At 36.7% G+C, this 14,213-nt stretch overlaps 1 protein-coding gene across 1 annotated transcript in view; it reads right to left on the bottom strand.

Annotated features, from left to right (window-relative positions):
• Positions 1-273: 273 nt before the first annotated feature.
• Positions 274-14,213, bottom strand: part of PAIP1 (poly(A) binding protein interacting protein 1) — a 36,093-nt gene continuing 22,153 nt past the window's right edge. Inside the window, exons 4-11 of the mRNA XM_088152816.1 lie at positions 13,667-13,779; positions 10,385-10,496; positions 8,866-8,991; positions 6,026-6,132; positions 3,935-4,052; positions 3,752-3,806; positions 2,601-2,685; positions 274-1,884 (exon numbers count right to left, since the gene is read on the bottom strand). Of these exons, the coding sequence (XP_088008942.1) occupies positions 1,779-1,884; positions 2,601-2,685; positions 3,752-3,806; positions 3,935-4,052; positions 6,026-6,132; positions 8,866-8,991; positions 10,385-10,496; positions 13,667-13,779 (822 nt within the window). The 3' untranslated portion in view covers positions 274-1,778. The remainder of the gene's footprint in view (positions 1,885-2,600; positions 2,686-3,751; positions 3,807-3,934; positions 4,053-6,025; positions 6,133-8,865; positions 8,992-10,384; positions 10,497-13,666; positions 13,780-14,213) is intronic.

Below are 14,213 nucleotides of genomic sequence, written 5' to 3'. Positions count from 1 at the left end.
TAATATTTCGGCAGGAAACTACCAAGAAATGTAGGCTTAGGCCTTAAACTAGGCTGGGAAATTGAAAAAATATCCAAGTGGAAGGCAATGGGAAACCATATGTACATTGTTACCAAGAAAATATGGACATGTCATCAGGAGTCAAGCTGGCCTCCAAGGAGACTTCACCAGCAACTATAAACATATTGCTGCTCAGCACAGAAGAAAACAAGGAAGATATCCTTTCTTATGAAAATGAAAACACTAAAAAAAGTAAACAAAGAGATACCCAACAACAACAAAAAACCCTGTTTATTTTTTCCAAAATATGGTGTTAACTAAAAGCTAAACAACCAGAAGATATAATTTTATACTAACTCATTTAACAGACACAAATTGTACCAAGTTATAACAGTGCAATATTAAACAGCACTATTTACATACTTATTTACAACCTCTGTCTTTATATAAGTTATTTAACCTATTTCTCAGGAAGTTCAACACATTTGGTGTTAGGAAATAAGATTCTAGGTAATCTATTCAATATAAAATGGTGAACAAAAATGTTAAAAGTATCCTGGACAAAATTTTTAGAGAGAAAAACAGGTGATTTAAAGGGAAGACATCATAACCAGTAGACATTTTTTTTTGTAAACAATTTACTTGATAAATGTGATGCAAACTAAAAAGAGGCAGACTTGTTTTCTTTCTAGTATGCATTCCAAAGACACAAATTACTATGAACTTTGAACTAAAAAGTAACTTCTTTAAAAATTTGAAGTGGAAATCAACAAAAAATGGCTGAATTCAGACATTATGCTTTGAAACCTCTAAAACAGCAAGTCCTTATCTTAGGGCCCAATGTTACTGGACTGAAAATCTAATTATCTCCTGCAAACATGGGCAAAGGTCACAGTCATAGAATTTCTAGGCTGCTACCTGTGGACCAAGATTTAGAAAGGCACCCTAAACCATGGATTTTTTGGGACTTTGCAATCTTCTCCTTTCCTTGATGAACCAGATTTGCTAACCAGAATTTCAAAGTAATCCTGATTAGCATTAATCACTGTTTTGTCAAAACATGCATGACAATAAACAATGGCTAAAGCAGGAAGTATTAATATGGAAATGGGGAAAGGAATAAACACATGACACATTTCTGATCATCTAAACCCATAGTTCAGAAGATCACTAATGTGACACCTAAAACTGAGTAACAATGTTGAAGACTGCTTCCATGAACTAAAACACCAAATTGATTATATAGCTGCTTGAAAATCAATTTTTTGTGCACATTTCCAAATTGTTCTTGGGTGGTTACAATTTTCATGATTTGTAAAACATTAAGAAAACAATTTTGGCAATTCCATGAGCCTAAAAATATGGGATGAATACTACGACCTATGCAATGGAAAGGATGTACAAATCCATTCCAAAAGCAAGTCAAAATGTGTTATGATTGAAGGGATTTTACTTCAGAAATAGTGTGGGTTTTTAATACAAATTTAAGTTGAACTTTTTGATTAATGTGACACGCCAAATAAATTTGTTCCAGCAAAAACACTGCTTATTTAACTGTACATAAAATAAACTATAATATTTACATATTATTCAAGTTACAGAATTTAACTTTACAATTGCTTTTTGTTTTTGGCAGATTCTGTTTAACAAAATGGAAATTGCATACTTGGAGAAACTTAATTTCCTTTGATATGGACTAAAGGATGTTCCATTCATGTACTTGCTGTTCATTCTACGCTGTTTTTTTTAAACAAATATTAACATTCATGTGTAAGATCTTATTGTTTCCTCTTGCGTTCAGATTCTAAGCAAAATTTTTCAAATGCTTCTTCAATTTCTGGATCCATCTCATCTTCTGCATCATCATCTTCATCATCAAAATATCTGCAACAAAATTCAAGTGTTAAATATACATTTTTCAAAATTCAAGTGTTAAACTTTAAGACAAACACCAATATTAATGTTATGGTTCTATATTTGTATAAGCTGAACATTGGCAATCTCCCACTGCAAACTAAGTCTAAATGGCTGAAATGCAAACAAGTTCACATTTATAAATGTTAGCAGCAGTTATTTGCAAGAATGGACAATTTAAATTCCCAGCTACAAAACAAGTCATCTTTCCAACAGGAAACCACCTATACTCTATCTGCTAAGGTCTCAGTTGCACATTCAAAGAAAAACAGAGAAATTTATGGGATCCCCCCCCCAAAAAAAATCAGGTAAGCAACTGAACAAGGGTGATAATCCTTGGTACAGGAAAAAAGGTAGAAACAATAATTTCAAAGTAGCTATTTACTATAATGCCTAAAATATTATGCAAATATTCTTTTCAAAAACAACAATTAGAAAAAATAGTTCTATAGGTCACTAAGGTGTTGATTCAATATTGTTATAATTTAGTAGCACATCAGAGTAAATAATGAAGTAAAATTGAAAGAGGTACTCAGATGCATATAAAAAGTTCATGAATAAAGTATTTTCAAAATGATATATTTGACAAGAATACTCTTGAAAAGTGATGCCCAATTCATGAATTTTAATGATCAAGCTAAAGTGATCCTGTCTGCATTACAAGTTTGACTAAAAGAAGAACTTACTGGTCTTCAGCTCCTGTTCCATTTTCTTCATACTCTTGAAACAAATCTTGCCTTTCAAGAAGTTCCTGATATTTCTCTTGGTAATCTATAATATCAGCATTTTTATGAAGTGCCACATCCAAGTTTATTTTATTTATTATATCTATTACTAAAGATATTCTACAAATAAATTTATAATAGATAGGCAAACATAATTTGTGTAACCTGCAACTGTATGGGCACCATTGAAATAATTTGCTTAAATATATCATTTTATTGTACTTTGTGTTTACTTTATGGTTCATTGTGCTTATTCTGAGCTTTCTTTTCCCCAGACTTTTCTTCAAATAACATTTGCACTCAAGCAGCATACCTCCCCATTAAAGAACTTGCAACGTATGAAGATATTCTCATTTCCAACAAAGGTAAAGGATTACAATGCACAAGAAAGTGGAAAGAGACAGTATGTGCTTTAAATGATTAGACAAAAGCAACTAAGTGCCTAAGCCAAGGAATACAACTGTGGAAAGTCATACAAAGAGAAAAGGGCTCCACTGAATGTAGGATGAGGGCATGGAATAAAGCCTGACAGCAATCATTGATTAAGTGCCATCAACCTGGTGCCAACTCTTAGCGACCACATACATGTAGTCCTGGTTTAGTGACTACCTTGTTTAGCGACCCTTCAGTTACGATGATGAAAAAGTAACTTTGTGACCAATCCTCACATTTATGACCTTCACAGGTCTGTAAAGCAAAGGAAAGATGAAGTCAGATGATAAGCAGAGTCATGGTTTCACTTAGTGACCTCTTCATTTAACAGCCGAGTTGCTGGTCCCAACTGTGGTCACTAAACAAGGACTACCTGTAGATGGATTATCTCCATGATGATCTGTCACAAAACTTCATATTTCTAGGTTTTGCTTATCTTTGCTAATAATTTTTCTACAAATGAGAGAAACAGCAATTGGTTCAATATGCTGTTGATGTGACTGGAGAAAATGAAACTATGTAGTGTAAGTGGCACTAGACTTCCATCTGAATGGATAGAAAGCATTTTCTAGAACTTTTAATGAAGTTCTGTCTTGGTGTTTTCTTCAGTAGCTATAAACTTTAAATTTAATTAGCCCCTACTTTAACTATTTTTTGCAAAGTAAATTGTTAGAACATACCTGGATCTGCTGCAGTGAAAGGCACACCCTCTGATGTGTAAAATGTTGGTTCATTCTAAAATTAAAATATGCTTTGTTTATTTATAAGTTACTATTTTTTAAACTTATATAAAATGTTTATATACGTTTCAGTAAAGTTATCTCAGGAATAATCTACGGAAGAGGAATGCTAGTATACTTTACCATGAAGTAGTTGGGATCATTTTCTGGAGTTGCTTCCCTGTATGTTGAAGTAATATGTACCCTTCCCCAATTACTTGACCGCAGTTCTACCAGTTTTAATAACATATGCTTTACATCTCTGTAACATATAAAAGTAGAAAATAAAAATCATTACATTGTTTACCGTCAGAATATACTCGAGTAATTTATTATAGCTGCTCAGAATGTAATAAAATGTAATGATAATTCATTGTCAAAGAATAATTAACTTTTGTTTTAATTTGATACCAGTATTCTCATATACATAAAAGGGACATTAAGTATATACATTGAACATGATACGTGACTTTGAAGAACCTACCCTGCTTAGGTTGGTTAAACACAGCTATTTAAATTTGGCTCTCTGTTGTTTTTGTCCTTGCTGTTCAGCTCAAGGACTCCAGCCACTTTCCTTATTACTCTCTAAGCGCACCACCTTCTCTGAAATGTTTGTGTAAGCATTTCCTTAACTCTGTAACCTTTATGGGAAAAGCAGCTCTGATCTTTCCTAATATCTATTATAGGCAATGAATCATACATGATAATTTACTTTTCTAGGCAAGATCTAGGCAAGCGGTAGATTCTGGGGCACGTGCTAATTGCCACAACAAATATGAAAGAAGAAAGTGGACCTGCACAGACGCAGTGTGATCAGTGCAAGCCCAAGGACAAATGTTTCTTTGAGAAGTTCCTTTAAGGTTGCATTGCAAGTTATAGCCTATAGAGAATGGCACAGACGGCTTTGCTAGTAAGCACAAGACAGTTTGTCAAAGCTTATCTTGGTCCATCTGGTGCTTACTTTAGGTATAGCAATGAAAGAATAATGAATGATTATGGAATTAGAATGTAGAATTATTTACGAATATAAGAAGCTCTCTGGTAATTATTTGCTTTATTTATTAATCTAGAGGTTCCCAAACTTTCTCAGTTCATGGCACCCTTAGTGTTGCAAAGATATGATGTTGTACAACCCAACTTTGCAAATGACACTGCAAAAATTTAAAATATCCCGCAGCGCCCACTGAGATCACCAGGGTGCCTCAGTGCACAGTTGGTATTAATCTTAAAATAAATCTTATATTCTATTTGCTACTATTAAACTTATAGCATGGAAGAAAACCCACTGTTCTGTTTGTGAATAAAGCATGGAACAAATCCCATTACTCTGTGAGTAAAGCTAAATAAAATTATGCATAATATTATGTCACTATTCAAGATAACTTAAGGAGATTTTAAAGTAGGCAAAAGATGTCTACTTCCTAGAATTCTCAAAGATACTTGCCCTGGAGTTTTGTAATGTACATATTTAAACAAATGATAAGCAAATACAGTGGTACCTCTACTTATGAACTTAATCTGTTCCGTGACTCTGATCGCAAGGCGAGTTGGTCGCAAGTCGAGGTAAATTTTCCCATAAGGTTCAATGTAAATACGGTTAATCCGTTCCGCCCTCCGAATTTGGTCGCACCCCGAAGCAAATTTTCCCATAAGGTTCAATGTAATTACCGTTAATCCGTTCTGGTGTCTGCGGACCACGCGTCGGGCGGCAAAACGCCTGCGCGCCGCGTGTCAGGGCAGCAAAACGCCCGCATGCCGCACGTCAGGGGTGGAAAGGCGCCCGCGCGCTGTGCGGCAGAAAAACGCCTGCGGACCACGTGTCAGGGGCGGAAAAATGGCCGCAGACCATGTGTCAGGACAGAAAAATGGCCGCGGACCACGTGTCAGGGTGGAAAAATGGCCGTACCTCGAGGCGGAGTTCGCACATCGAAGTAAATTTTTGGGGCCGGAGCTGGTCGTATCTCGAAAATTTCGTAAGTAGGGGCGTTCGTAAGTAGAGGTACCACTGTAGCTGCAATCTGGCAACTGAATTGATTGAAAGGTGTTTTACTTAAATATGACAAATATTTTAACACACACTGCAGAGTCCATTTTTCCTACAAAAAGTGGTAATTATTGTAGGAAATGAGCAAGACAGCTTTAAGCTGAACTGCTCTTTTTATTCTATATAAGAAATGTCTTGAAACAGTTTTTATAGTATAATATAACTGGGAAACCACTGAATTTTCTTACTACCTGCTGCAATTTGCATCCAAGACAACATTTTCAATTTTCTGTATTATGTCATCCATATAAGTCTTTCCTTTTTCTTTCCATGCATCTTCAAGGACTGATCCTGTCAACTAGGAAACAAATAAAAGCATCGACTGACAACATTTGTTAGACTAAACTGGCTTTAAAAAGTGGGTTGCATTAAGAATTGGATAAGCACTGTGCTTTCTGACCTCCTTTCTATTAGGGTCTATGCTTCTTGAAAAACTACTTTTATTTATATATTTATAAAACATATATGGCTGCCTGACTCAAACAAAGTGACCGTGGGCGGCATACCAAAAGTTAACAACAAATACAAACCCTGCCCCCCTCAAAAGCAACACAATACATTAAAAACCAACTGATGCAATAAAATGGCAAACAGACTAAAATATACTGCAACTCAGCCAACTGGGACTCCACTCATCTGGATCCAAATGCCTAGGAAAAGAGCCAGGTCTTAACAGCCTTTCTAAACGTCTGCAGGGATGGAGTCAGCCAGGTATTGGGGGAAGTTTGTTTCAAAAGTAAGGGACCACCACCAAGAAGGCACGCCTCTAAGATCCCATAAGATGGCAGGATCTCAATGAGGGTACCTAGACTATGCCTTATGGGAGCATGTGGGAGAACCCTAGAGCAGGCAATCCTACACCACTGTAGGGCTTTACAGGTGATAGCCAGAACCTTGAATGGTACCTGGAAGCCTTTTGGAAGCCAGTGCAACTTGTGGAGTAAAGGTGCGCTCATAACAAGAGAAATGCACATAACTACCTGAGCCACTGTATTCTGGACCAATACAAGCTTCCAGGTGTTCTTCAAGGGCAGCCTCATGTAGAATGCATTGCAATAATCCAATTGGGAGTTGGCTAAGGTGTGAGTGACTCTGAGCAGGGCCTCCTCGTCCAGGAACAGGAGCAACTGGTGCATAAGACAAAGTTGTGCAAAGGCCTCCCGGGCCACAGCTGTCACCTGTTCTTCCAGCAGGAGTTGTGAGTTGAGGAGATGCACACTGAGTCTGAACAGGGCAGCGCAGCCCAGCTCAGAGTCAAAGATGTAAACTCTCCAATTCTTAGACCTGTGGGTCTTCAAGGTAGAAGGTCTTAGACCTGTCAGCTCTTCAAGGTAGACCAGATTAGGAAACTATGGTTATGAATGCTAATATTACTTTTATTATAAGGTAACAGAATCTTGCAAGTCTGAATATGCTTCCCCCCCACTTTGTTTTTGTGAGAACTAGGGAGGGTCCTCTCTGAGATGCTTTCTCAAATTACATGTCTGACCCAGACTCAGGTTTCTTTTGTCTGACCACTGTCTTGGTTGTGGTTCTTCCTCCTGTTCCTCAAGGTTATTCCTTCTGTTCATTATGCCTGCAGCCATTCATTCTTGGAAGGGTTGAGTTGAAGCCTATTCTTCCACATCCAAACCCCTTGAGTTTCCAGATGCTGGAACAGAACTTGGGCAGCTTTACTTGGGCAGTCAGGGGCGGAGACGTACAACTGGATTATCATCAGCATACTGTGTGCTAGAATACCCTATAACAGGACAGGCTGTCCATGGGCAACATGCAACCTCCAACCCCATTTATGCCAAAAGATCTGAACCTGTTTCCCCAGGGTAAATAGAATGCTTTATCTACTGGAGGCCCCCAAACATTTATTTATATCCCATCTTTTGTACAGGAGCTCAAGTTGGCAAACATTCTGTTTTCTCCTCTTATTTTGGATGGACGGGGTAGCACTGCCCCAAACAGACCCAGTGTGTAATCTGGGGTTCTTCCTGGACTCACGGCTCCTGCTCAAAGAGCAGGTGGCAGCCGTGGCCATGAGGGCCTTTGTACAACTTCGGGTTGTTCATCAGTTATACCCTTTCCTGGATCGGGATGCCCTTCGAACAGTCACTCATGCCCTTGTTATCTCCCATTGCACACTACTGCAATGCGCTCTACATGGGGCTACCCTTGAAGAGTACCCAGAAGTTATAGCTGGTTCAGAATGCAGCCGCACAGGCTATTTTTGGAGCCCTAGAAGGCCCACGTAACACCGTTGCTCCATGAGCTGCATTGGGTTCCAGTTTGCTTCTGGGTCCAATTCAAGGTTTTGGTTATCACCTTTAAAGCCCTACATAGCATGGGACCAGGTTACCTAAGGGACCGCCTCTTCCCCATGACTTCAACCCATCCCACCCAATCACACAGGGAAGGCATGCTTCGGACCTCCTCAGTAAAAGAGCTCCAATTAGTGGGGTCCAGAAGGCAGGCCTTCTCTGCTGTAGCCCCTGCCCTTTGGAATATCTTGGCCCCAGAGGTGAGATTGGCCCCTTCACTCCTGGCCTTCTGGAGAGATCTGAAGACCTGGCTCTGCCACTTGGCCTGGGGTGGGGAGGGAAGCCACTTGGCCTGGGGGGGGAGAGAAGACACCAAGGGGATGGCTAGCCCCTTAGAGGCCTGTCGTCTGCAGCTCTGGTAACCATCAGCCTCTTGGACTTTTTCTTTTTTTGGTAACGCTTTTTATAGTTTTCACATTTTATGTAATTTTGGATATATTTATTGTTTTAACGGATTTTGTGAGCCACCCAGTCCCCCATTAGGAGGAGATGGGCGGAGATAAATCTAATAATAAATAAATAAAAATAAAATTCCCCCACAAAACGACTTTGTGTGATAGTTCTAGTCCAATATCTTAACCACTACACCACACCAACTCTCACAGTATTTCTATTAGTACTAATATTAACCAACACCTAAAGAGGCACTATTAGTAATCAACACAACTGTTTTCAAAAAAAGGTTAAGAATAAAACCTCAAGCCATGAAAATACCGTACTTTCAGTAGCTTTACTGCACAGATTAAATTGTTGTCCACAGGATTCGAAAAAAGTGTGTTTAATAGCTCATGAAGCCCACTTTGAAGAATCTCAGCTCGGGTTAGCTGTCCTTTAGTTCCTTTAATCTATTAATATATAAAAAATAATATTTGCATGAAAGTTTGTAAAACCAATAACGAAAATTAAAAACTATTCTGAGTTCTTAAAACTATTATATATCTGGAGCTAATTTTTTTCTAAATTAATTGAACAGCTGATTATATAATACAGGTATTCCTTGAGTGGGCACTTTCCAGATTATTGAGAAGCAATTCTCATAATTATAATTACAAAATTCTCAATTTGGACAGAATTCTCAGTTTTGTGTGCATCCTTTTTTGGCTTAGGAAAAAAGTAAAAAGTATGAAATAATATGTTCTACACTATGGGTATTTGAATATTGGTCTTTCTGTCAATGGGAAGAAGTCTTAAAATCCAGGGAGATCTCTCACTCAGGTCAAAATGGCATAGTTCAGTTCAGTTAATCAACAAAACAATACTGGATTTAGAGTACTCACCAGAATATAAGGCTTATACAGGGATTATAGGTACAGTCATGAATTGATAATAAAAAAACCCCATTACACAGGTTTTCATGAAAAAAAGATGCTTCTGTGAATGTGTGTGATATACTCAGACAAGAACAGACAACTCTGCTTTTCATTAAAATGGTAGCTAAAGTGTTGGGATTGTTGTCCAAAATGTGCAGTTATTGTCATGTAGAGGCTGATGCTGAAATATGTATACATACTATTAAAAATGGAAGGAGACACCAATACTAAAATTTTACTTCAAGAAGGCCATTTTTCCCAGTTCAAGATATTTAGCTGCCATCTGCAAGCCAGGAAAATCTTTTCTCTTACTTATTCATAATCATCATCATCATTTAACTACCTGTTACATTTAATTGAATGAGAGATCCCACAATTTTATACCTAAGAGACAATAAAAAATTTACAATAACATGTTGTAATTGATGCCAGTGAAATAGAAAAGCTTGATTCATGACCTTGTTGTACTGAAATGAAGTGCCCTGGTAGTAAAGTGATCAGGACAGGATGCACAAACTCACTACCATTTCTAATTGCTGAATAATTTTATAGTAACATTTCTGGCCCTTCCTCTGAAATGTTAAATTATGAAAGAATAAAAATCGCCATAAATAAACTTTATTTTTGGAAATGTAACTGAAAATATGCTCTCTGCATTTTATCCAATTGTTCACTTAAAAAAAATAGTTTGCAAATTAGTGGAAAGACACCTGGAGGTTTTCTGATAAGAATGTAAGCATATGACAATTAAAAATAATTAAAGTTAAATTATAAGGAAGGACTCTAATGATGTTTTACTTTGACTTTTTCTATTTTCATCAAATTATAATGCTCTACAGATGAATTTTTCAGCCTCTTTCCTTACAAAATGTCGGGCCAGAATTACACATTTTAAGAAACAATTAAACTAGATAGAAATATTTTTTACCTCTAGATTTAGATAAAGTTCAGCCAAAAACAGCACAAATGCATGAAATCTTTTCCTCACAGCTTCATCTCCTTTGGCAGCCACATCTCTATTTTCATATTCTTTTCGACACCTTTGTAAAAGAGACAACTTTGTACTTATATTGGCAAAGTTTACAAAATACAGTTAAAAACTGAGGCAAATATGATATGAAGAGATAGAAGGGAAAAGACAGATTAAAATTTATCCAATTACATATCTATGGCTGCAAAATAACAAAACATTCAAATAGATTATGCAACTTTATTAAATACATCCTTTATATACTTTGTTGGTACTTGAGATGTCACTTTCTGAACCCCTTTAGGCCCTGATAGCACGGTCAAAGTTTAAGAACAGTCATAACTATCTTCTAACACCACCACCACCACGAGTGCCAGCTGTCTGCTTTAACATGGCCAAGAAGGGAACCCAAGGAGAAATTACACATTTAGGGGATGGTTCAATTCTCAAAGTCTTCCACTTCCTAAATAACAAAGTAAAAAAAGGGCACTACGTAGAATAGTTGTGAAAAAGCATCTCAGCTGAGTGCCTGAATAATACTAAAACATGTAAACAATGACTGGCCCATATAAAAATAAACCTCCAGTCTGACATATTTAGGGGCACCAACATTTCACACCAGAATATCTGGTATGACTTTCATCCAGGGTATATCAGGATTCTAAAGAATCTCTTCCTTTTTCCCCTTCTCCCAGGCAGCTTGTTCCAATCTCTGTGGCTGATCTTACATTAGAGGCCCACCCCAGACCTCATCAGAAACTTCTCCTAAGAGAGAACAGAAAACTGATTGCTGCCTCGCCTGCACTGGAATGGACAGGAAAAAAACCCTCCAGTATTGCAGTAGGTTCTCTCACTTATGCAAAATAAAAATTGATATTTTAGTACAAAAATATATGATAAAATAGAGTATGTATAGAGCACATAGTCTGGAATTAAATATGCATGTCTGAATATTTTTCAACTTTTTTTTGGTTTTACTTGCTATTTTTCTTTTAGGGTATATTAATACTGCAGTAAAGAACTAAAAAAAATGCACATGGAAATGAACACTATTAAAATATTTTATCCAAGGAACATGGAAACTTTGAAATAGCCCTTCTCATTGCAGAGGAAAGAATACATCACACAATTAGAGAAAAACTCCTGAAGATTTGAATTCTGACTACTGCCAGAATTTTGCTTGCAGAGGAAACTGAGAAATTCCCTTTCCATGGTCAGGTGTTGAAATTATGATTTAGCTGAGGATATCAAACATCAAGTTTGGGAAAAGATTAAATCACTGCCTTTTTGCTGCCAGTTATATAAAATCAACTGATAAAAAAAATGTACTCAACTTGTCCATGTATGGTATGTAGCTAAATATAACACAGAAGAAGAAACATTTTCTCATGTCCTGAAGGCCACTACGTATTAAATCTGTTGATAACCTTGAAAGATGTATTGAAATTTTTCAAAACAAATGAGCAGAACTGGACAAAATTAGTTGGACCCCAGAAATGCTGGGTTCACAATCAGGATTTCTTGCAAATAACAAAAAAGAAAAAGAAAAAAACAAAACAAAACAAAACAAAACAAAAATTTCAAACTCTGACTTTAGAATGGACTGTGTCATTTACTGCCAAGTGCTGGCTTCCAAACCCCAGTCCTCAGCCGTAATACTAAGAACTGAAAAATAGTGGGCTATAATATAGATTATTTCCCTTCCTTTATGAAAATTGGGACCCAAGCACAATGTTCTTCTGTTCCATACTGAAGCCCAGTAGTTATCAAAGAGAAATTTGTTTGGACAAATATATGAGTTGAAGAAAGTTATCCGAGTTTTGGAGTATCATTAAAAATCCAAGCGCTTTAAACTTTCAAAACAATAAGTTGTCATAAGTGGCAATGTATTTGAAGCTTTGAATACTCTGTTTCTGAAGCTTCAAGGGACAAATGCCACCATCACTGTTCATTATAATCTGACATAACTGAAGGGCCTTCTCAGTGATGGCTCCTGCCCTGTGGAACGATATCACCCCCTAGATTCGTACTGCTCCCACCCTTTTGACTTTCTGCAAACCTCTAAAAATCTGGTTGTTCTCACAGGTGTTGGGTTAGGATGACGGCTGAGCCTTTTTGGTTCTGTCTTCTAGTCACTTATCTTTTTTTTTCTTGATATACTTTGTTTTAATTTTTTTATCTGTAAGCTGCCCAGAGTTGCGATAGAATCGAGCAGCCTCAAAATTGAAATAAGTAAATAAATGTTTATAGATGAACTCAAGGTTCATTTTCTTGACTTGCTGAAGCCCTCAAAGGCAAGATTCTTGACCTCAAATGGGAAAAAAGGAGCTTCAGCTAGTTTATCTGAATCTGTTTATTCTAGAAGAAGAAAACAGGCTCTGAGTATCATCATACTTGCATCAATATTCATTTGCAAAGCTTGTTTACTCTGCATTTGTGAATATAAAAACAAAACAGCATAAAAGGTTTGACATTCAAAGTCTCAGTCTCCTGTGCTCTGCTCTTTCTTCCACACTGCTCAAAATTCAAATCTGCGGCATGCAAACCTCCTCAATGCTTACAATGACAACTGAAACAAATAATGTCTGCTATGACAAAATCTGAAGATTTTCCCCCTAAATTTACAGATGGTTTGATTTGTTTTTAGTTAAGGTATTTTATTCACTTTGAAATTTCAAGTACAATTATTGGGAGAAGCAAGTTTAAAGTGTTATTCATTTTTGTGAAAAAGAGAAATGATTTTAGAAGTTGAAAAACAATCCTGAGAAACACTAATCTAACATATTACAAATCCTATTTTTTTCAGCTTTTCACATGAGCCTGGAAAACAGACACTGCTGCTTTAAACTGTTCCATTAATAACAAATATCTTAAAGTAACAACAACTTCATGCTTGAGTGAAAGTCTGGAAAAAAATGGGCTGCTTTAATGAATAGTAGAAAGGTGTTGTGCTAGCATGTAGTCTGAAGCACTACCTCTGAATCATTTTCAAAGTGTGCAGAGCTCCAATGTAGAACACACACAGAATAAATCAAGGTTGATAATCTTGTCTCATGTCAATGGCAGCTTCTCTCTCAATACTATAAAATCTGCAAACTTCCATTTCAATCTGAAACAAGAATCTAATGAATTAAAGCAGGTAGCAATGTACAGAGAATTAATTTTGGAATAAAACTGTTCTGAAAACTTGCTGGGAAATATTGAATCAGGAGTTTCTTGAACATATATATATGCACTGACCTGTGAAGCAGTAATTGTCTGAAGTTGCCACTTTGTGGATTAATGGTGAGATGATGAGAAAGATAATTGCACAGCCTTGCCCCCATATAGGAAAAATTGGGGACAGATGTAGCCTTCCAAACAGAAGAACAATCAGAATTAGACATTTTCAAAAGTTCTGTGGTAGTTGTATTTGTTTTCTACTTATTTCAAATATAGGTAATATTCTGAATACCGCCTTGGGAATTTCAAGTGGGGAATCTCCCACTTTGGATTTTTGCTGAAATTCAATAGTACACAGTCCTTATTTTTTAATTTTATACCACAAACTCCAGAAAACCTAAACCAGCAAACAGTGTACAATAGACAGAACAAATGGCAGAATATGGAGATTAGCAAAACAATAAAAATTGGCTTACTGGATAAACATTGAGGGAACATTCAGGTTATATTTGATTTCAGAATTAAATTCTGAGGGTGGGACTTAGAAGAGTTTCTCAGATTTAGGAGTTTTTACCCTCTCATTAAGAGAAAAGAACAAGAGATTGCTTAGAAGTTAGGCAACCCC

Source organism: Python bivittatus, unplaced genomic scaffold, assembly GCF_059951505.1.
Source record: "Python bivittatus isolate LINGU-HERP-01145 unplaced genomic scaffold, Pbiv_v1 ctg000570_np1212, whole genome shotgun sequence".
Classification (NCBI taxonomy): Eukaryota; Metazoa; Chordata; class Lepidosauria; order Squamata; family Pythonidae; genus Python; species Python bivittatus.
This window is presented reverse-complemented; position numbering and strand designations above follow the sequence as displayed.